The following is a 24,876-nucleotide window of genomic DNA, read 5'->3' on the forward strand; positions in this document are numbered from 1 at the left end:
AATCATGCTGACCGCCGGTGATGCAGCCGACTCGCTCGCCTATTCGTATTCTCCGCGCGGATCATCGCGACATTAAACGATCGGTAGTTTTAATATATCGAGTCGTTCGACGAGCATCGCGAATTGGATCGAGAGGTATCGAGAACGCGAGTGTATTCCGCGTCATGCGTACACAGTTACCGAAGGTGAGAATGCGCGAGAATAATTGAATATGATTTAGCGAGAGAATCAAAATTGGGTGTAAGCCGTATCTTTGAACAGCTAGCTTCTTTAGAGGATAAACGACAGATACGTCGGATCGAAAGATAGAAATCGATTCCTTTGGATTACGGTAATCTCGAAGCATCGAGTCAAACGTTGCAACATCTGATCGGACAACGGTTTCCTTTAGAGGCGGATTTCGTTCGAGGCTGATTTGATCGCAATATACGGAAGATAAAGCAACGCGAATTCGATTATCTCGTTATTGATATCGTTACCGGTACACCGTTCATAAAGCAGACGGCTAAATTCGTTTTCTGTTCGTCGAGCGAATGGTCCGTGTAACGCGTTCCTGCCTCGAGACTTTTTTCTCTACGGCGGATACGGGGCAGAAATACGCCCGGAAAGCAGCTTCGAGACCCGATGGAAAGTCAATCGCGTGATTTAATCAACGTTCCCGATTGCCGAATGAAATTTTCAGCGATCCTTTCCGTGAACGTTTCGAGGGCTGGCCTAGACGCGATAAACCGAAGATGCAGTCGCAAACACGGGGCTGCTACGATCACCGATAATTAAACCGATACTCGTCGCGCTGATTATCGTTTTATCAGAGTCCTCCGTTGGAGAACGCGAATTTTCCTTTCTTAATCTAAACACGAAACGCATGAGAGAACGGGATTAAATAAAACCCGGCACGGGTCATATTTAACGCAGGCCACGGCTTCTAATTACAAGCTGAACGGAAAAGTTTTCGCGTAAAATTAAGTCCGAGGTTTACGAGGGCTACGCGCAAGCTATTCGACGTAACGACTAATAAAGACGTATATTCGTGAAAAATGTCTGCCAGAGTTCTCGCTTCGAGGCTCGAATCGATTTTTGACGCGTCGCTGAAAACGCGCGGCGAAGGCGAAATAATGGTAACGTTGCGAATGACACGAAAATGGTAATGGGGTTTCGAGACCCCATAAAAATGGGCCGAGAAAACACATTGGGTGAAAAATTGACTCGTATACCTCGTCTAGAATCTTTGATGAATCAATGAGAGTCAAAACTAATCTAGCGAAGAAGCTCTATATTTATGATGACCTATGAAAGGCAGATCGCAGCCAATTTGCTAATATTATTTAGTTTTTAATTAATAATTGCATTACCCAGCTAAGAGCGATGCGATTATTAATTAAACGCTAAATAATATTACCCGGGTCTCATCACGAGGAGGTTGCTGCGAATGAAGACCCGTCCTAACCCAGACCCTAACCACCCTCCATTAATAAAGATCTTCTGCGACCAAACAAAGGAAAGTGCAATCAATGAAAGATGCACAACCAACGAAAAGAGTTGAAAGAGTTTTATCAATAGCAGGTAGGCAGTTCGTTAAAGCGAAATTGGAATCAGATAATCAACTAGAAAGGAGGAGAGGAATTTTAAACAATTCTTACCGTCAGTCAGCACTGGTCAGCGCGGTTCAGTAATGGCCAAAGATAGGAGCCCAAATTCCTTAAATCCACTTGGAAGTCCCAGTGGTACTGAAAGAGTATGTTATCAGTGACTCTTCATATACTTCTTCCTAAGGTGGAAGAGTGGAGAGACGCAAAAACAAAGTTGACAGTGAAGAACAGTCTGGTCAGCAGAAGAACTATTTCGGTTGGTCCTACCGCTTGGCCATTCCTGGACCTTTGACCTTGATGTCAGATGTCAGTCTCATTGTTGACCAACGATGACCATTGCGTAAACATTGTTGACAAGCTAATAACCTAACCCAGACCTACCACTTGGCCATTCCTGGACCTTTGACCTCGATGTCAGCCTCACTGTTGACCAACGATGACCACTGCCTAACCATTGTTGACAAGCGAATAACCAACGACCCATTAAAACCACCACGAAGTCGAAGATTAAAGCCTTCTTACAAGGTTCCCTTAAAATGTAATGCACTTGCACTTTGTGTATCTCAAGACTAGGAAATAAAAGAATAAATGTAAAACGTGGCCAGGTTTGGCGATATATTCCAACGAAACGGGTAGAGATTCGGAGTGGTCCGAGCAGCGGCAATCTGCGAATGCCCGAGGGAAGAGCGGGGTTGGTTTTCCGGAGGCTCGATTCCCGAAAATTCGGCGATCGTGCCGAACCGGGGCCACCGTAGTAATTTGTCACGATTCCCTGGCCGTCGATCGTATTAGCCGCGGAGGACCGCCAGTCGGGTACCCGGTACTCGTCGCGCGGAAGTAAACGACGCAAAATTACCAGCAATTATTAAATTACAGCGACGACTGCCGCGGTAATTATCGCCGGTGCCGGGATTATAGATTTTACGCCGAGCAAATCCGTTTAATGTCGGACGCCGCATACGTGCGGGCCCACGGCACTGTGTATCCTGCCAACGCGAAAAACCCTCCTATCGATCCCCGACTCTCGTTACGCGCGGCAAAAACGAACAATATTTCTTTTCCGTGGCGTCGCGACGCGCGTCTGCCCGCTACCCGCCGAACGCCAAACAAAACGCGTTCTCGCGCCGCAAACATCGCGCCGCCATCTTCACCGATCGCAAACTTCGCTTGCACCTTTCTTGAAACTCAAACAACAGAGAATATCGATGAGAATTCTGCTTTTATTCGGTAATATTTAGATGGTATCGCCAGTCTTTTGCCTTAATATGCATTAATCAGAGCCAGAGGAAGGTATTAATTACGGGAGCCCGTTGTTTAATATCGATTACATCGTACAGGGGACTTGCGTCGTCCTCTCTCGAATTAATATGGATAAACTCGACGGTTCGTGGACGCGGTAACTTCGCATTTATTTCCATTCATCCGCCCCCTCTCCCCCCGCTCGTCTTGGTTCGATCGCGTAAACGAACGTCGGCGTGTATAATCGAAACAGTTAATTTAAAAGTTCATCAGAACGAGGACCGAAAACGAGCACGGGGAGCTCGCGGCCCGTGAATAAAAAGCTCACGCTCGCAGCCAACGCAGCGAGCAATTACTTTTGCAATTATTTTTAATAAACTCTCAAGAATTAATTGCGCTAACTCCAGCGCGGAGTGAACGCGGACACAAAGCGTTCTCGCGCAGTCGAATGCGAGGAATTCTCGTCTGGCTGGCGGACGCGTTTCCCAGCCGTAAAATCTCGCTTTTCGCGCAGACGGAAAATGCAGGTTTCCGGAGGGGCACGCCGCGTTACGAGTCAAGAACGCGGGTAAGGAACAACGACGATCTCGAGTGTTGTTTGAGAATTCAAATTTCGATAGGGCACGCGTTCGAGGCAAGGATCATTCTTCGCGAAAACATAGCCGACAAATATACAAAATCAAACGTTAATAAACGTTAATATTACGCTGTATAATTCGTCGTTGCAAAGAGTCCTTTGTTGCGTAATTAAAATGGACGGATTTGTTCGTTTTATTTCCGCGCGTTATTGTTTCGCGTTACAGATACATTCCCGATATTTCGACGCATTTTGTTCGTAATTTACATAGCTCGCGAATATTCGGCGATTCGTTCCCTCCGAAAGATCGCAAAAATGATCAGGGAAAATAACGCGTCGCGGGAATAGAGAGACGGGTGTGCTTTGAAGCATCGCGTTCCCCTTCCGCGACGTGAGACACGTTCGGTGCACATGCACGTGGATGCACTCGAAAAGAGCTTCGCGCGCGGTGCAGCGAGCGGAGTTATTGGTTTCGAACAAACACAATAGCCGAACACGATTGACATAACGATACTTGCGCCCGTCCTTTGTTCTTGTCGCAGAGATTAGCGGGCTCTCTCGCTGACCCCGTTTCTCTCTTTCTCGTTTCGCTCGAACGAAAGTTACGACACTTTTCTGATGTGCTCTTTAAAGGAGAACAGGTTATTTGTTCGATCATCGAGAGGAAATGGGGATCTTCTATTCCCCCGATTTATGTCGCAAGAATCGCAAAAGTATCAAACTTTTCGAGCGTGGGGCGATTCTAATCCAACAGTGATAAAATACTTACAACCTGGAACAAAATCGGTTAAATCCAGAAACGTGCACGCAAATTTTTCGTTTTATTAACGGGCAGTGTGTGTTTCAGTGGCGTAGGAATCGTAACGATAAACGAACGAAACGGTAAAAAGGTAAAACTTCAATCTCGAGCGGGGCAATCAGCGAGTCGCAATTTACTACAAACAAACGGCGCGTCATGTGTGCCTAAAGCATTAAATACAAACGTCATGGATGCGAACAAAAAGCCCGTGATCCAGAGAGTTTGCATGCATTAATAATAATAAATTGTGTCGGCCACGGCGCGGCAGAGAGCTCGAAGGGGTGAAACTGGCGGCTCGCATGCGCGTTAATAATACTCGCGCTGTTGTCGCGCTGCTAATTCCACGTTGTCATTCTAATCGATCCGGCGGTTCAATTATTCCTCCGGCATCAATGTAATTGCATGCCCGGCCTCGATCGTTCCGAACGATTCCGCTCCTGGCTTCGGTTTCATTATTTCGCCAGCAATTCCGCGATACCATCTACCGTCGAACCGTCGCGTCGCTTTGCAAAATTAACATATGCGTGAGAATACACCGAAATACGAACGTCGAAATACTCCTCAAACTTCGCGAAGAAATACGAAAATATCGGGGATAGTTAACGTTGAATGCTCGTAGTTTTGATTTTTCCTAAAATCAATCCTGGAAAAGTATACGAGACGATGTATCGAGGGGAGAACGAGCAAGTACAAAACGTGGCAATTCTAAAGTCGGTTTAGGAATCAAAGAACGAGACGAGAGAAGATTGGGTGGGCGAGTTCCTCGGGTCGGTAGTTCATTTGGACGAATGGGGGTTCTTGCAGCGAGCGGAATCTAGTGAAGCCGGCAGCTGGTCGTCCGATTAGTTCGGCCATCAGCCGGAAGTAGCTCAGCCGGGGGAAGTTCGCCGTCGGAAACGGGCAACACGTGCAGATTCATGCGTCGCGTGCGGCCAGGTTTTACAAGGAAGCGCATATACGGTCTGCAGACGGACTGCAGTGCCGCGGGGGATCGTCCGAAGAGGAATGGCGGTCGCAGGACACTCGGTGGACCTCGCCGACCGCAGATTTATGAGGGCCCTGGTCCGCCGCTACGACGAGAATTTCGAATGTTTTGCGGCGTTACCGGCGGAAAATAATGTGGCGTAGTATTTCACCGGCTTAATTACGTTTTGCGAATAATTGATTAGAATACAAGGTCTGCCCGCCGCTGTAAGTCAGTCGAGACCGACCGCGAACGGTCAAGCGTAACGCAAGGCATCTCGAGTCGCTTAACTGCGAGTCAACGTTTAATCGCCTGTAGCAATAAACATGCCGTACGGTGGAATTAACGTTCCGTTGTTATTGGGTAATTAAAACTAGTAACATTTTTTATTTTAGACTACCGATCGGTAAGCGTCGGTAACAAAGAATCGATTAATAGACTAACAGTTGGTAAAGAGTTAAACAGAAACTACTGAGGTAATTTGAGCAACTGACTGTCGAAATTCCCGTATCAAGTTGAACCAGAAGCTCCATTCGGTTTTTGGTGTTCTTATCGAAGCCAGGGGATTTCAATGAACGAGAAACCGAGAAACTGGGAAAGTCTCGCGGATGATTTGAATAGTTCGGACTCGTTCGCGTTGCAAATCGCGTCTGCAGTTAGAAAACTAACGCCTGCGACGGCGGTGGCTCGGAATAGAAATTGGTAATGTCGGATGACCAACGACCGCGTCCAAAAACCGAACGGCGAAATTTATGCGAGTTATTCGAGTTCCTCGCAAACTAAATTTTCCACCACCTGTCCCGCTGTCGAGGACCGTTCCCCCTGCGTTCGTGATTGGACTTCCCGATCGCAGTACCAGCCGCTGTAACCGAATCAAAACCTTTTTTCCCGTCGGTGGAAGCCTGCGTGACAGCCGCGAAAAATGTTTTCCGAACCGACCTGTCGAGGACAGCGAGAATTCCGATCGGTTGACTCGCTGTCTTTCGAATTAACGACACGGGCCACGGTAGTCGATTTGTCGAATCCAGCTGAACGAAAACTAAAATAAAACGTGTACCAAGAAAAGTGGTTCGCAGTTATGCCAATAAAAATCATAAATTTCGAATAACGAATAAGTAACTTCGAGAATTTGTTTAAAAAAAAAAAAAAGTTGGAAACCGTGCAAAAAAGGAGGCAAAAAAGTAACAGAACTCTCAATAGATTCCTTTCTGCAAACTTAAATTGGCTGGACACGAAACTTACGTTCCCAGCCAAAATTGGGGGTGGAAATGGATATAATTGCTTCGAGTACCGACTCTGGAATTCGCGATCGGCCTGTTACAAATTTTCATAAAGCAATTTCGAAAAGTGAGATAAGAAAAGTGCAAACTCTTTCGAATTTCACGCCCGAACGATTAAGTTTAACGACGCAAGTTAGTCCGCGACAAAAGGGAAAGAGTAGACGCCGCCATTATAATAGAAGAAATCACGGAATTTTCTCCGCGAAGGGCTGCTCGAATTAGGAAAACTTTTCACCGACCTCGCACAAATTCCTCTATTAAGTTGAATCCTGAGAAATCATTAAACTAAAATTAACGAAGAATCGATATAAATGTATCAAGGATGACAATGTAGCAAAAATACATTTGGCAAATCGACAAAAATTCTTGTTTTTTCACGCGACAAAACTTTGACGAGTTTCCTTTCGGAAGATATTAACTTTCGAAGAAGAAATCCATCGCGAAGAATGAAGAGGAATTATGTAAATGAGCAGAACCAAGGTTGATTCTGCTAATGCAACGTCGTTCTCCAAATGAAGCAGAGAGGATTGTCGAAGAAGAAGAGGGTATAAAAATTTTTTTATGACAAGCCGCTCCTTGATGGATTTATACTCTTGGAGCGTCGAGTACCTTTATTTCTATGCTTTCTCGATAACTCGGTCTTACGATCGTCTTCCTATCCGCTGAAAGAACCAACGACGCGGAGAATATCGAGCGGAAACTTTTCAATGCTGTACTCCGATCGAGCCACGCGAAATGGTTCTCGATGCGATTATCGATCTAAACACCGTCCAACGGATTAAAAAGTATTCGCGTGTATTATTTAAATGCAATTGACAATCGGGAATATATTATTAACCATCGCGTTTACGATTATATAAAATGTTTAAGTATTTATCGGTAACAACGGGCGCCGTTATTGTTGGCGGGAGGAAAATTGTCGGTCGTAACGCCAGACGAAAGCGTTAATGCGCGACAGAGTGGAAATTAATTTACATGAAAAGCTAATTTCGGAACAATGGTCGTGGTAGAATATACAATGGCGGCGCATCCGCTTGCGAGCCGTTCAAAGTTGAATCGTAAAATTCACTACCACGGACATTGGCGATGTAATGCAAAGAAAACACTCTGACCTTAAAAGGTTTAAGAGCAGAAAGCTGTAGCCTCGAAAGCCCAAGGTCAGAAAGCCTTAACCATCAAGACCCAACGTAAAAATACCTCCTACGCTTTCCTGTCGTTGATGATCCTGCGACAGGAATTGCTCTGAAGAAAGCTTAACGCTTTACCGACCGGTAGAGATTGACCCTATCCACCGATCGATAGGGTACCGGTCGGTAAAGTGTAAAAGTTTGGTTAAAATTGAGTCAATGCGTCAATTACTTTCGCCAACCGAGAATAGTTTCGCCTCGCGAGTAGATCGATTACTCTCATGGAAAACATTCCAACTTTGGAAGTCGATCAACAAACTATTCGAAACCCGAGGTCGAACGAATCGCACGAGCCCCGCGGAGATAGTTTTCGCGTTAAGTCGTGGCTCGAACATGCCGATATCGTCAGGGCGCGATAGGAGGCTAACCAGACTCTATTACCGGTTAAATTAAGTCAGTAGATGGCCGCTGATTCGAGAACTCCGGTCCCCCGCTGCTCCTACGAATTGTTCCAGTTTGCTGCTTGAAACGATCGCAGGGATCCCGTGTACTTGGCCAAGTTTCCTTTGTTTCCCGTCGAATCGCACAAATAGAGTATTATGCAATTACCTGCGGTGTCAGGCGACGCGAAAACGCATTCGACATGCTTACCAACTCCCTATGCAACGACGACCTTTGCGCGACGATCGAACGAAGATTAAAACTTTCGCGCTGTCTGTCAGAAACTGGCGAGGCAGGCGAACGAAACTCGAAAGATGCTTCTTCTCCGGCACACGTGCGCGCGTCGCCGTCTAATTTCGAATTCTCGAGACGCGTGGGAGATGACGCGATCCACCGACGTGTAACTTTGCACGGCCACCTTCGAGAAACGCGACCCGGTCGCGTCGTTACGACTCCGTCCCGGAAGTAATAACACTCCGAAACTCGTGTTCCCGCAAACACGGGCTGATTCCACCCGGAAAACGTGCACCAGCCACCGAAACATCCGACCGTTCCGGCCGGGCCGGATAACTCGCGCGAACGAACGACGAGCGCCGTTTGCGAAATGAGAAATGGAGCATATATGAATCGTACGGAGGTCGAAGAAGATCAGAGAATACATACTGGTTACGAAAAGTATTGCTATTCTCTCGAAATACCTTTTCTAAACTGTACTACAGTAATGATTCGTAAATTGATCATTTTTATCCTTCCCAGCTAGGAGCATCCTCGTATAATTTCGCCTCTACTGTACTAAGAGCTCTGAAAGGGCACGCTAACTTTAATGAACATTGCTTAAAAGTATTTCAAAGCAAGCACAGGTACCAATGTATTTTGTAGTCACAAAGGTTGAATAACAAAGTGCATCCTTCGATCGTAACGATAGCAAATTTTTTCATCAAAGATAATTTGTAATTACAAATTCGCGCTATCATCTGCACGGAACGTAAACACGAACGAATTGCGTACGCATTAGCAACAATATTATCACATAAAGCGTGCGGCCAATTTCAAACGCAGCGGAAATGCATCGAACGAAGGTATCGCGTGTCGCGCGTGTGTTTATTACAAATTTCCGGCGGGACCGCGGAGCGTTTGAATACACGGCGCAAAACAGGTGAACATTTCACCCGCAAAATCAGGTTCGTGCAAATACGATGCAGCCTCGAGAATCACTCCGGGAAACGGTGTGCACGATGCATATACATGTGTACGTATATAAATCGTGCGCGACCGCGGTGCAAGTGCATTCCACTTGGACGAGCCTGGGAGAGAATTTCGGTGTCCACCGGACGGGGCTTTGCAAACACGGGCATCGAATCTACCTGCAGTTAAAGGAGATCCACGGGATCCAAAACCGGCGATCGTAGAGACTTTACGGGGGCATTCGAGTGCTAAAACCTAAAGTGCTGAGAGGTGCATTCGACGATGCAAGAGCGACCTACCAAGTCGCTTTCACGAAGGGATGCGACCCGAAGCCCCTTTTCAAGAAACAGCAAAGACGCAATGAAGCTGCAATTTGCGGCAAGAGAACCCTCGAGATCCGACGAACTCAAAGACTGGCTGGGAGTAATTAAGAAGAACGCTTCTTGAATTGCACACAGTGAAGCGTAAGAATTGAAAGAAAAGGAAAGGGAGAGATATGAACGGTCGAGCACTTGAGAGAAAGGTGTTGAGCCGTGTCCCTCTGGCGGCGAACGCGCCAAGTCTTGCCAGAGAGTTAAAAAGCGAGAACGCTGCGAATCGAAGGAACTCGAATATCGTTCGTAATATCTATGTTTACGGCGCGAACAATGGAATTTACAAAATGGCCCCCGGCGGGCGTTTCGTCGGTCGACGGTGCCTAAAAAGCAGCAACAATGGTAGAAGGTTGTTTTGGGAGGTCAATTCGGTGCCGCGGACCGCCGACCCAAAAACTGATCGTTGAAATTTATGCGAGTTGTTCTAGTTGGGGTGGATAAATACACGGGCCCTCCCTTCGTTCGCAGCCAGTGGCCTCGAGCCACCTGCACGATCCATTGGTTTTGCGCACGAGTTTCCGTTACGCGCCGGTGTATACTCTCGCGTAGATTAGGTTTCGTGCGACACGGGCCGCTAATGAACGAGGAGGTGTCGTTTGCACGGAAACTGGACGGGGAGAAAATTTTCAAATTTGTGTTTACGCCCCGAGGCGAAACCAACCCCTTCGCCCTTCATCCTCGACGTTCCTCCCCGGTTCGCTCGCCAACGTTCGCCGCCGCTACGTGCAAATGAACGCGTAAATACACCGGTCGTAAATACGCGCGAGATTTATTCTCTGACGCTTTCCACCCTTCGATTTTTCTACCCCTTTTGCCCCCCTACCTCCTCCATACGCGAATCGACTGTTTTCGTTCCGACTGCAAACACAATAGCGGCATTTTATTTACATTCGTATCGTTCTCTCTTCTATAGCTTCGCGCAACTCCCTCAAAAATTTATATTCTGCGTTTATACTAATATTAATAACGGGTAGCGAAAGATTGTAATTTCCACTGTGAACTGCAACTTTTATACAAATTACGAGTAGCTCGTATTTACCTTCCTTACCTTACTGGTCGGTAATGAGTTCTCTGTTGCCGGCAGAAGGCCGATTAATAGATTACCGGTCGGTAAAGTCGGTTAATTGTTTACGTTGGTAACGATCAGTGAATATCGTGCTAAAAGATAGTTGTATAAATAAATTCCAAGTGAGAAATCAAAGGTTTCCGTTAGAAGAAGCCGACACAATATCCAGGGCAGTGGTTTTTGCGGGTGTCTCGCGAGAGGAACGGAGAATCGCGAACGAAAGAAAAAGAAAGGCGGTGGAAAATAAGTAGACGCAAAAACGTGCGGCGATACGTGGGGGAAGACGTAGAAAACGCAGAGGGAAAACTGTAGGTCGGGTTCCGATATCGCTGAACCGGCGCAACGTGCGCCCTGGATAATTCTCTCGGTCACGTATAGCTAGATATGTTTTCGTTGGTAATATCAACCCTCCGTGCTACCAGCCACAACTTTCATTCACGACTCCCTTCGTGGCCAGGCTTTTTCTCCGGCCGAACGTTCGCAACCCCCGAGGAACGGGAAAGAAAAGTAACGCGAGAAGATTCCGGCTTGTAACGAGAAAGCGTATCCGATTTCCTAAATCCTCGCTTCTCCGTGTCTGGGATTCGCAGGCTGAAGAGCAACAGGATCGTTTATGATTCGAGCGATGTTGCAACGTTTTATTAGATCCTCTCGCGAGGAGGTAATTCGCGCGAATTTAATTAGGCGTGCGAGATATGGGGAACAAGTCGAATCGCGATTCAATTCGCGTACGGGCAAACACATTGACCCAAATAAAAAGTCCATATTCGCTCCGCGCGAACCTACGCGACCATCAGTACCGATTAATTGGACGACCGTCATCCTCCGAACGATGTTAATTAGAGATTATTACTAATCGAGAAAAAAAAGAAACAAGATTCGGTTCGATGCGAGTGTAGTCGCCTTTATCTCGCGATCGCTGGATGCTTTTGGGCAAACTTTTTGTCCCGTGCTCGCGTCTCGTTCAATACGAACCCGTACTTCTGCCGCAGACCCTGATAATCGATTGGAAACCGTAATTGGAAGCTGCCACCGTACGTGAAACAATTAATTAGACCTTAATTAGCACTCGGCCCAGTTTCAAAGTCCCGACGGCGAGTAGGTTCCAGAGAAAGCTGGGACTTCGTCATCGTATTACCCTCGAAAACTCGCTGGAAGAGATAAAGGGACGGGTTCCGTACGTCCTATTTAATCCCTTCGCCCGTCGCTGACGAGACCTTATCGCCGTGTAATTATCTTCGCACCTTGTAAAATACGATACGGCTAATTTTACCCGATAAAGTTAATTACTCTTCGTATACCGAGAATCCATCTGGACGTTAAATTATTCCCTGCGAAAAGACACTGACTCCAACGTTGGCTCGTTTATGCGAAAAAATGGTACTATTATTCGTATCTATTGCTGGACTGTAGCGATGGCAGAGACTCGGTCGATAAGATAGAGAAGAACTATTATTTCGCTAACGATCCAACCCACGAGAAAGAGACCCTCGTCGAGGGTTCGTTCCCGATAACCGAAATTTCCTTCTGTTCGGATAGTGGGCTCCGAACGGAACCAGACTCCTGCCCTTCTATCTGCTTGTAGGGCGAAAAAAGGCACCCGGGCACCGGATCAAAGACACGCGCGGAAACGTCGCCTGTAATTCGGTTGAATCGATCGCCACGACCCGATGAATTGCGACTACGAACCGATACCTCGTCGCGAAGCGCATCCCTCGGGATCCTTCGTGCGAGACTAATCACGGAGTGGAAACCCACGACCTCCCGGTGCAGCTAGATCGTCGCTTTTGAAAATTTCGTTCGACGAGCCGCGCAACAGGATCGAATTTTACGCATCGATACTCGATTTGTACAGTTACTCGTAGTATTTCTATACACTGTAATTGGACGGGCCTTCTTCTTACGAATTTTTTTCATTTACTTTTATCGAATGTTGTTGTTTATTACATTGTACGTTACGTCACGTCGATGATTGGCCCAACATGCCATGATCATTGACATAAGAAACAATTTTTTTTCTTTAACATTAACTGTGTAATTTATATATTTAGTATATGAGATATACTCATTTGAGTACAAATTGTAGTATGCAAATAAAGTAACGATAATACCGTTTTTCCCCCCGGAGCGATCACCCATCCCGTACTGCATGCGGCCGAATGATGCTACACTTCGGTGATCAGACGAGAATTGACGAGTCTAACGTGCCACGATCGTCGACACATAAAACAAGTCCTTTTTTCAATTTATAGTGAATTACCATTATAACGTACAAATACCAGTAACTGTACATGTTGTAACACGTTATAAATCGCCGGATGTTTAATGCACAGTGTGTAAGAACCTGTTTGTATGGACCCTGTATTTCACAAGCAGTCAAGGAAAACACGTTGTATGCATTATGTTATTATTCTATTGAGTATAATATTAGCAAAAGTATCGAGGGAACTGGTGCAGAATTGTGGCACTCAATGAACTTCTGTTTCACGATTATTCGGTTCCCCGACGGTTATTATCCGACGGCATTACCGGATAATTTAGGTGCGCTTTGTTCGCGCGAGAATGCACCAAGTTCAGCGCTGAGCTCACCTTGACGCGGCCGGCTATTGGGCTCCGGTGTTCCGTCGATACAAATTTCGAAAGTGATGATGAAGCAACGTTACGGGAAAGTTCAGGCAGTTTGGAACGACTGCTTCCTCGGCGTTTCGTAGCTCGGGCTGCAAGCCGTGCATCCAGGAACGGTTTAAATTTATTAGAAACTCCGTGCGATACCAAAAAGAGACTCTCTTGTGAAAAGATTTTACTCGAAACGATGAACTATATAATCTGATCGATAAAACGGTTGAAATGAATTTCCGTTGCTATCGACTGTGGCGAAAGAAACGTTTCTTACCAGAGTTTGCCGTGTGTGTTTCAGCTACGAGAATACACGTTAACCGAGACGTATCACGAAGACGACGTCGAGGTGGAGTTCGTCAGTAACGACAATCTACTAGCAAACAGTCCGACCCCTCGGGGAATCGATCCGAACAGGGACCTGAACGAGGCCATCGCCGAGGAACGAAAGGAAATGGACACTCAAAGATACAGGTACGCTTGTCTCCTTTATTCTCATCGAGTTTCTCGTCCTTCTCGTCGTCCGAACGCGGTTAAATCAGAACTCTCGGACCTAAGTTTTAAATCTCGCGAACAACATCCGGCTACAGGTGGCGGAGATAAAAATTGTCGAAACTTCGAAGCCGCTTGGGGACCGGAAATTGACGCGTTCGCGCACGACACCGACGTTTTCCGACGTGGGTAACGCGCGAGAGGATCCCGGAGAAATAAATCGATTCGAAAGCGAGAAGACCTAATCGTCCTGTCTTGTCGGGGCGACCTCGTTCGATTCGCCTCGGGACAATGGCAGAAATGAAATTCGAAAAATGGGTCGCGAGCTGGAAACGTTCGCTAACGGAGCCTCGACCGGACACAGGAAGACACGTTGAATAGAACACTTGGCAAAAAGGACATCCAGGTCCGACAGGCTGAAACCGCGACAATGTCCAGACGTATCGCGAAAAGAGTTCCGGAAATGAGACGTCATTGGGAGTCGGGACTGAAAAGAGTCTTCCACGGATCTTAGGGGAGAGTATCTCGTAGGTCTATCCGTTGTTTGCCTCCCCCTCTTCACCAGGCCTGTTGGCATCGTTACGAAATCTTTTCTCCGCTCCCCCGCGCATCCCTTTCTCGCCCTATTTCTCTTTTTAACATTTTACGATCGAGCATGCCGTTTCATAAAAGAACCGCCCCCACCTCCGCGACGACGAGGCCTTTGTGCGACGAGAAACGCACCAGGAATCGCTGTTTTTCCGTATTCTCGCCATTCTTGCACCCTGACGTTTTCAAACCCACCCTCGAAGCACTCGTTTCTCGAATCTTCGAACCAGCGTGCTGTTTCAAATCTTTCTCGAGCGATCACAAAGTCGTATTTTCTATAAAAAAAAATTTTGTTAATTTCCTTTCGTACAATCCGATGCCCGTAATTTTGTATTTTTTTTTCTTTTTTTCTGGATATTGTTTATCCGTCGTAAACCGAATCCCATGAAAATGCAATAACGGCGTCCGCGAATCGAATACGTTTCCTCCGCGCGATTCCCCTGGGTCAGCGTATATACATTTGACATCCGATGCCCCGGATAACGATATTACTTTCCGCGGACTTGCCGATTCTCAGCGGCAATTTCTGCGATACGCCCCGGACAAAGTAGAGTGTCGTTATCGTTGTAATATCCGGCTGAGGCCAAGCTGTTCGTGTCCATCGCTTCGTGATCGACTCGAAACGAACGAGAACGCCTCGACTTTTCCCTTACTTTATACTTTCATCTTCGTCTACGTCGCCTCGACCCGTTTCGGGGACAGCAATTTTTTATTTAATCAAGACGGTGCTCGGTGCATCGAGCCAATATAACGTTAAGACGATTGAGGTAGCGGCGGAGTGTCAAATTATCGAAAGACACAATTCACAGCCTTCGACGTGCTTCGATTTGCATTCGAGACAACATTAAAGCAGCAATTCTCCAAAATGAAAACACATATTTAATACATTTAATATTTCCACTATAAAAAGGAGAACGAATTCGTATACGTTTCGTTTTTAAACTTTCGCGTTACATCACGCGACGTATATTAATCTCCGTTCTATCGTGCCCTTTCGATCTCCGCTCAGAAAATGTTGCACGTATTTTAATAAAAAATCGCTCCAAGTAAAAATTACAGGGAAATCCCGAGCCTCGGTTACGGTTCGCGTTCGGATCGATAAGTCGGAGAATCGCGTCGGGGAGCCTTCTCAAAAATAAGCTCTCCTTTGCCGATCGATCGATCGAACGAATGTTTTTTGTCCCGGGAACGGGAAATTGTTTCACGAAACACCGTAATGCCTGACGCTGGCACAGCAACGACAAGCGTAAAATACATTGCTCCGGGCCGTGAAACTTTTAACCAAATTGGAACACCGTCGAACGGCGAATTTATTTTTTATTTTACAGCTTATACGGAATACTTTTTCACGTCGCGAAACAGTGTCTCGAAAGCACCCGCACCTCGATCAAACGCGCGTCGTTTTTCCACCGTCGATTTTCTAACCATCAATCTCGCGAGAAACAGTCATAAATCGCTGCATTTTCAAATAAAGGACGATCATTGAAATTGGAACGAAATTGTGTCTCTTTCCCAACGGAAGACACAAAAAATTCGTCCGGGGAAAACTTGTTTTTTTAAATTGATCCCTCTTTTACGCGCATCGATTCCGTTGTTCCGCGCATAAAAATATTAAAGTTGCACGTATTAGTGAAACGCAACAAAAATGGAGTGAATGCTACGGAATTAAAATATTTCTTTACGAGAATAGGCAACTGTGAATTCTTCGAAATTATATTACATGTCTTTTCTTCGTGAAATGGATATCAAGGACAAGTTTCACGGAGGTTGTCGCGTTTTCCAACGACTGAATGAACCACGTGACTCGCGCTGATAGATATAATAACCTATTGAAGAGGGGACTTTAGAAACGTTTCCGCGGATGACGACTACCGGAACAATGTTGCTCCACGGTAAAAAGAAGTCTGTTATTGGACAATGATGCTACATCGAACAATACATCGCGCAGTATCCTAGGCGCCTATTCACAAAAGTGGACCACTTTTTCCTCTAAATAGAATGACGAGAAAAGGGAACTCCGTCCGCAGACGGACTCGAGAGACTTCGTTCTTGTTAGCACTCGACGTTAACTCGACCGACAGTGTCAACTCGCGGTGTCTTCGATTTTGCCAACGATAAACTGACGTACGCTTCGGGAAAGGCAAAAACGACCAGGTTATGATGCTGGTTGGAATCGACGTATGGTTGGAAGGTCTCCAACTCCGGATGCACGAAACCGATCGAATTTTGCAGCTATTCGAACGCATTCAGGGGCTGAAGACTCCAGTATAAACTCTAAAGTTACTTCTCCTACGATGCAAAAATGATTTTTCAACGAATTTCAATTCGACATTTTTCAGTCAAATGTTTACCAGATTATATAAGTCGAAAATGACATTGGAGAATGCCATTTTTTATACGAAGCTTCTTTTTCGAGTAAATTTATGTTAAATGTTCGTGGCATAAATAAAACTACTTTTTGATCAAGAAGTTTGAGACAGATTGAGAGAATTTGAATCGTATATGATAACAAGCCATGACATTTTTTATAAACACAAACGCAACGAAGACTAGTCTATAACATAGTCAAGTGTGTGTGTGTGTGTTCCATAAATAATTAACATCGATTTATTCGAAAAGAAAGCTTCGTACGAAAAAATGTCACTCCACATTTTCGACTTATTTTTTCGATTAACGGTTCCGTGCACCGACAATCTTTCGACGTTCCAACGAAACTCTCGTCTCTTTGTTAGCGACGGAAGCGGAGTTTTCGCGGGATTCTTGTTGTCGAAATACCGATTGAAAATATTGGACGAAACCAGCCGCGGGGCATCGTGAAACGTCGCGGTGTTTATTTAAAAGGAGAAACGTTACGTGTACGGTAGGACGAGGGTGAATTTTTGAGAGGGAAGTTCGCGGGTACTCTTGAGGAACGTGTTCAGCGCGTGTCGCCGACTGTTTCTGCATTTTTCACGGACCGTCGCGGACCCGGAAGCGGTCGGCGACCCGGAATTTACGTCAGCTGTCGGACGCGAATTTATGTTCCACGGCGTCATTTGCATTTTAAAATTGTCGGCCGACCCCACTCCACCCCCCTAGCACGGTAATGAGCAATCTGAATTGCAAATCCGATATAATAACCGTATTTTCGTAAATATATTTTCAATTACGCGCTCGCGAAAGTGACGTTTCGCTTAATTGATCTTCGTTTATGCGGCAAACGCGAGGGGCGGTCGAATCGCGATCGACACCGACACAATCTCGACCGAATTAATCTCGTTCGTCGATCCTTTTTAGCGAAAACCACGCTCCGTTCCGGCGTTTTCGAATCTTGCTTTGCTCTGCTTTGCTTTGCTTCGCGGTGAAAACAAACGACAGAAAGCGCGCGGACGAAGCTTTCGGCCCACGGCTATTTTCATGAATTCAAACGTCCCCCGAACGATCTTCCGCGCCAAAGGAATCGACCGCGTCGACATTACTCCGTTTCCGGCGAGCCATTAACGGGCACAACGATGGAAAACAAATTGAATTCCGGTTTCCTTTGCGACCCTCATCCGGATCCCGCACAAATTCACCATCTATGTAAATAATATTTTCCTCTCGTTAAAGTCAATTTCGAAATTATGTTTTAAAAAAAAAAAAAGAACCAAGAGCACTGATCTAACGTAACAACGAGTAATTTGTCTTTTCTCTTTTCACGATGCGTCGCTGTTCAAAACGTGTCAAGAGTTAAATTACCAAGTCAAGGAGTAGACAAAAGCAATTGGCTTTCGGGCAATACGTTAACAACGGGCTCCGGGAAAATGCGAAGCGTTTTCCTCTTCATTCGGTGGCAGCGTTTTCGTCCGAGTGAAAAAATAATTAAATTCCAAGGGCGGAACCGTACTTTATTCCGCTGTTTTGCGTCAAGTTTAAAGCTCCGCGCGGGCAGAGTACGACGGAGGAGAGGGCGCAGATAAAAAGAAAGTGAAAAATAGTTCGGCCAGATCCGCGTAAATGTAAATAACCGTGCAGGGTAAATAAACGACGCCCACAATTTTTAATATTAACGAGACCATTAATAATAAGGGACGACGTAAATGAGCTCTACGAAGGAAAGTTCGCGCGCGGTTTCTCCCGTTGCTGTTCGCCCGCGCGGGACGCACGGATGCCGTCTGAAAAATTCATTTCCACGTTCGTCGACCGAGAAAATCGCGTCTCGATCGATCTTCGAGACGTTCAGCTACAAAAATACGCGTCTCTCCGATCGTTCCCGAGATCGAACAAAAAATTCGCTCAAAAATGACGATGAATATCCATCCTATCCAGACGCAAATTCAATTTCTAACATAGCACGATTAAAAACATCAACCCAATCCGCTGGAACAAGTTTTTATACACTTTAAATTTATGCTCGAGCCTTGTATAAAATAAATGGTTTATTTGAACCGACTACAATAAAATTCATTTCTGACCACACTTTATATTTTCGGCAAAGAATTTTTTTCTCGAACGTGCGTAGGATTTCGGGAATATGTCTATTCACCAAAAATGATTTTAATAGACTCCTGCAACTAAAAATAATTTTTTCGAAATGATTTGAAATTTTTTAATTTTGCCGCAAGTAATTTGCGGCGTCTGCCTCATGGCTCGTGTTCCTCGACCGGAAATCCGATCCGACGCCGAAAACCAGCATCGTCCAATACCGGGAAACACGAGAAGATCGAACATTCCACGAGCCGATCAGAGGACAGAGGACTGCACCGAAGCAAGAACGAATAAGTTTCGATAACGAAACGTGAATCGGTCTTCCTTCTTTCCCCTTTATTTCCTTTCGTTTCTCTCTCGTGCCCCAACATGCTCGTTTCTCTTCCCTTCGTTTTCTCTGGTCCCGTACGCGCGTAGACATGGCAACCGTAAATCAACTCCCGAAATTGTTTTCGAGTGTAGAACATCCCCGGATTTGCGCAAGCTCAATACCTAGAAATTCGAACGTCTCGCCATGGGTGTAGCGTTTCAACGAGAAATCAAACAGAAAGATAAATTTTTCTACCTTCGAATCGCTGACTGTATAATGTTATTTCGTTATTAATATTTAACGAATGGTTTATGGTTTCTGGTCTGAACGCCCATATACAGTTGTACATTTGGGTAAAACTAAATCGAAAAGGTTCACGAGTTTCTTTTCATTTATTGCGATTCGCTGTTATAGTGTGCAAATACGAACGAGTGGAACTGTATCTCTTCGAAATACTGCGTCGACGAGCGAAATAATAGCGCGTCGTACGTTGGCGGCTTCGATAATTTTCCACCCCCGCCACCCGGAAAAAAATCACCGAGCGCGGAATAGACGATCGTATCGAACGTTGCGTGATGTATGCTAAAGCGTTCCTGAGCATCGAGGACATTTGAATCGATTCCACGAGCAAAAGTGGAAAAAGAAATTTCCATGAACCTAGATCCGCGGAACGATTTCTTCGTTATATTATCGTTCATCTTCGATGGAAACACGCAAGATTGCGCCTCGCCGACGGGATATATTAAGCTGCTTAGAATCGAGTTTAAGGAATCTACCGAAACTTTCGTTCTCGAAACTTTCCGGACAGTCTTTTTCCCCGCTTAAACTGGTAATCGCATCTTGACGCGATCGATCTCTGTCGCAGGTACTGGACGACTGGTGGAAACGGCCAGTTGGTGACGGACATTCCGCGGGACAATAAAGCAGCTATCATGGACAGCATCACGTCGTCGTACGCGCTGCAAAGGCCAAGACTCACCGCAACGCCCGTGCCGAAATTCTCTAAATACAACGGGAAGACAGGATGGCCGTATTATCAGAAGTACAAGCAGACGGCCGAGGCGCAGAAGGCTCAAATCTTCGAGGACATTCAGAGGAAGATCGCAAACGCGACCAACGGGAACAGTCTCGGCCATTCTTGGAATTCTACCGACATCACCACCCAACGCCAACACAGGCTCAGAATGAAGCACCATAGACTGACGTCCAAAGGGAAACGCCTGAGAACGCGTGAGTATACGTTTGTTCTCGAAAATTTGCACCCCATTTCTCTCTTACAACTTTATCGACCGATAAATAAATTATCGACTTTCGAGTATTCAATAGTTATCGACCGCTGGCTGACTTATCGACTTTTGGGCGTTCCAAGAGTTATCGACCGCTATCCGATTAATCAGCTTCCGAACCATATCTATTTCTTTTGTTCTCTGGACGTTTTTACCGGTCGTAGCCCCGAGAGAAATTCCTGTCGAGTCAAGATTTCGCTCGACTGGCGCAGTCGATCGAACGTTCGTCGGAGTTCGATTAAGATTCGCCGTCTAAATCCGACTCTCACGTTAAACCGAGGTCGACGGACCGAGTAAGAATTGTGCTCGATTGTTTCAGGTCCTCCGAGGGACTGCAAGGTCGGAGAATGGGGTCCTTGGAGTGCCTGCAGTCGTAGCTGCGGGGTTGGGGAGACCCAGAGGACGCGGAAGATAACGATAAAGCCCCGCCGCGGAGGATCATCGTGTCCGCCGTTGAAGGAGACCAAGTGGTGCGGCAGCGCGAGCCCCTGCTCCGACAGCAAATCCATCGTGGACAGCTACCAATGGTAGTCGTCGTCGTGGTTGTCATCGGTGAAGCGATCCCGAGAACATGATCCACCGAGCGGAGACGATTCACCCTGAGCGATCGAGGGCTGAGATTCGAAAGTCCCAGGGTGGGTCTCGCGCGTGAATACAAAATAAAGAAAAAAAATAAAAAACTAGGCGAATGCGGTGGATCGTCATTAGTGATCCGCTAGAACGCGTCAATAACGTTATCGTAGTCGTAGCACCGAGGATTTCGCGCGTCGGGACGCTCGTTCGGCGATCGGGACGTCGGAGTCGTGCCTCGAAAGTTGGCTCGATATTTCGAGGATTCTTTGGAGGCGTCGTAGCATCGAACGAATCCAAATTTATTCGCAGAAATTGCTCGAGAGCCTCGCGGATGATCGACGGAGTAAAGAGGGTATCGCGAAAGAAAATATTTTTAATATTCTTGGTAAATATGGATAGTGTGACGAGCTCTTCCCGGACGCTTGGTAAACTTTTCATCACGAATTGAGCTAACGAGAGTAGGTTCCGATACTTGCATCAGTTTTAACTAACAAGGACGATCTTGCGCAAACCTTGGCCTACGAGTCGCGAGAAAAGAGCGCTTCGTTTCGACGACTTTCGAGGACGAAGACTCCCCCCAACGTACAGCCGAACGAACGCAGAAAATTCAAACGTTCCCGATTGTATCTTGTCGATCTGATCGAGCTTATTTCCCCGGCTTAAACTCTCTCGGTTACCTCGGAGTATGTTCGAAAGAATCCCGCGAAAAATCCAACCGCGTCTTTGTCGAAGAAACGCGCGATAACCCTGCCCTCGGAGCATCGATTCGGAAAAGCCCGGTCGCTGAACCCACGGCGATTATTTCGAAAGAATTCTAGTCGGTCCGCTAAATTATCCTACCGAGATGAAACGAATCTCCGAACCGGATACTCTGAAACTCGAACGGCCAGCGTCCCAGTTCCCACCGAGGCGGATATCCAACGAATTCGGTCGTTCGCGAGAAAGGCGATAAAACGACCAGGCAGAAGGGGCTGCAAAGAAAGTACAGAGTTTTCTAAAGGCACGAAAAATCGACGGCAATTCCCCGAGGCTGAAGCGTTGAACGCAATTAGCCCATTGGACTCGCACGAGGGAACACCGCCTCTCGCGTGTATGCCGGACGAATTCAGAACACGATCGATGGAAAAGTTTCACGAGGAATTCAACGGGTGGCTTGCGCGTAGATCGACACAGTCTTCGAGGGACTTTGGTCGTGTTTCAGGATATCGTTCGCGCGTATTCGAAACTTCGAGACGCCCGCCATTTTGCTTAGATTGGTCGATCCGCGTTCAACTTAATTCGTAGTCTTTAATTTCGAGAGAAAGTAATTTCGTTTCATTCGTTCCACGTGTACTAGGTGTCCACGCATGTCCAGCAAACGATAAGAAAAATTCATACGGCTTTGAATCAGCTACAAGATGGACGTCAATTATTTTTCCCTCCTGGAGACCTTTCAGAGTTGCAAAGGTCAAGTTCTTTTGAATGAACGAGTGTTATTTTTTTGCATATTTAGTTAGGAGACATTTACAGTCGAAATAAATGTCTTATATAGACATTTACAGTTGCAAGAAAGTTTAAAATATAACAAAGTATCAAGATTTCTGAAGACTTTCAAGATGTTGAACCGTTCAAAATCCTAGATCAGATTAATTTCATACAATCGGTAACGGGGAAGCAGCGTGCTGCCCAAAAAGTCTCCGGGTATTAATTAAAACTTGCAAATCTCGAGGTACAAGGCGTTCTCGATTAAACGATCACGTACAGAAATCGTAACCGGGGAAGAAAATGACGCAGCGGGAAACGCGGGACAATGAAATAATATTTGAATCGATGGCCCGAAAATTCACGAACGAAAATCTATTTCCGTGGTTCGCGTCCCTTTATCGATATGCCTACGATTCTTGGTTCCCCGGTTCTATTAACCCTTTAACCGCGTGCACTCGTCTCTCGAGTAGAGTTTGCGCTTTCGTTCGAGTGTTATTGCCGGAGGATTATCGACGTGGGTCTCTTTGGAATTTTCTCGTTAAAAGCGTATTCAGAACGGGATCCGGTGAATAGAAAGCGCTGAATTGGTTTATCCGGGGTAGTAAGAACACCGAATGCTTCCGTTTCAACAAAATTACGCGATCAAAGGGTGAAAACTGTGCTGGAAAACGTTAAATTAATTCGATTACGCGAGGCTGGTCGTTGCCTTGGTTCGAATTCGCGAAACGGCGAAAGTTCTCGCGAGACAATATCGAGACGCGGGTAGACGATTTCGCGGCAGCCAGGTTTTCGCCGTCGTTCGGGGGTTTCGCGCGAGACCCGCGAAAGGAGAAGAGAAAACCATTTAAGGAGAAGAACGTTCGAAACATATTTCCTCCGCCAGTGCTACGACGTGCCCGTGCTCGCGGCGTGATAGGGAAATTTTTACAAAAGATATCATCAGGTACGTCTTAGGTGAGTGTATTATATCTTAGGCGTAAATTTAACGATAATAATTAACAACTAACGTTTTAATCGTAACACGTTAATTTAAATAGGCTCGTACCGTTGCGCCCTGCGAGGGGCTCTTCGCGGCGGCTTGTCCTTCTCGCCCTGTGTTCGACGCTATTTTCATTAATAATAATGGTTTTTTCGTAGCTGGCGAAGAATCGATGAAATTAAAACGTGTAAGCAATAATTTTGAAAATTGATGGAAAGAATCGCCCGAAAGCTGGGACCGGGAGAAATTAATTTTGATGAAAGCTAATCCAGATAAAGCAGTTATCTCGAAACGAATAAAAGGAGGGTTTTGCAGAGGGGGGGGGGGCTGAACGGGGTAAATGCTCGTGATTTCGCTTAATCCGCAAAACGATGAAATTTCTCGGGACACAGGACCGGGGGCCGACGGACGACGAAAGAAGAGACACTTTCATTTCTACCGGCAGGAAGGACCAAGCCGTCGCAGTTTTAGCAGCATTAAGGATGAACGTTTTATAAACTAAACGCCCGAGGGGACGCTTTCGCGACGAAAGTTTCGACGACACGGAGAGAGAAAAGGAGTAGTAGCTGGACTTTGCCTAAGAAATAAAAGCGCGAGATAACAAGGAGGGGAGACGTTACCAAAGAAACACTCGTGTAAATGTATATCTTTTTCCCCCCTTTTTCTTTCCTCCCCCCTTTTTCATTCCCTGGCCTTCTCTTTCTCGCTCTCGTTCCCTTTCGACCTCCCGTTACTTCCGGTTCGCCGGTGCACGCTTCTGCCTCTGTTTCTCTCTTCTCCCTCGCGCGCGAATGGTTCGCCAGAACGTATGACAAATCAATGACAGACGAAAGGAACGAAGGAGGACGATTCTGTACAAGACACTGTGCATTCTAGCCTCTAAGGACCTAGCCGATAGGACCTAGCCGTTAAGCAAGAACATGTAGCAATGTATAACACATAAGTTTATATTACATAATAAAATCTGTCGATAAAAATCCGTTCGAACGATATTTTTCACTTGTGACGTATGAATGGTGTTCGTGTAATAATAAAGTAGCCGTTATTTCAGGATCTGCTCGTGTACCATTTCGTGTCCCAGCATCTCCTCATTCTTCTAAACTATACTCTACGGTCTTATCAATCTCTTGATGTCGAGTTTCAAAATTAACACATTTTTACATTCACGAGGTATTCCTAAAACAAATCTATTCTTCGTACGAGCGAATTTAAACAACATTAAATACGTTTGGAAAAATAATTTGAAATTAAATCGTTCTTCGAGGGGTTGATAAAGCCTGCTTTTCAGCCACTAAAATTCGTAACAAACGGTCCAGAAAAGAGACGTTTTATATAAAAATTAAACTCTGAACGGATGATTGATCGCTAGCAAAAAAAAATCAACGAGCAGCTCGTCGAGAGTAGCGCTTTTTTCATTAACGATCCGATCTCTTTCCGCGGGATCCAGCCGACAATATTAATAATCGTCCCAACGGAGCAAT

General features: G+C 46.0%; 1 protein-coding gene across 1 annotated transcript in view; it reads left to right on the top strand.

The window, feature by feature from the left end:
- LOC143346324 (spondin-1) overlaps positions 1–24,374 on the top strand; it is a 148,954-nt gene extending 124,580 nt beyond the window's left edge. The window contains exons 5-7 of the mRNA XM_076774316.1: positions 13,559–13,731; positions 19,959–20,323; positions 20,699–24,374. Of these exons, the coding sequence (XP_076630431.1) occupies positions 13,559–13,731; positions 19,959–20,323; positions 20,699–20,910 (750 nt within the window). The 3' untranslated portion in view covers positions 20,911–24,374. The remainder of the gene's footprint in view (positions 1–13,558; positions 13,732–19,958; positions 20,324–20,698) is intronic.
- Positions 24,375–24,876: the final 502 nt, after the last annotated feature.

Source organism: Colletes latitarsis, chromosome 10, assembly GCF_051014445.1.
Source record: "Colletes latitarsis isolate SP2378_abdomen chromosome 10, iyColLati1, whole genome shotgun sequence".
In the NCBI taxonomy this organism is placed as follows: domain Eukaryota; kingdom Metazoa; phylum Arthropoda; class Insecta; order Hymenoptera; family Colletidae; genus Colletes; species Colletes latitarsis.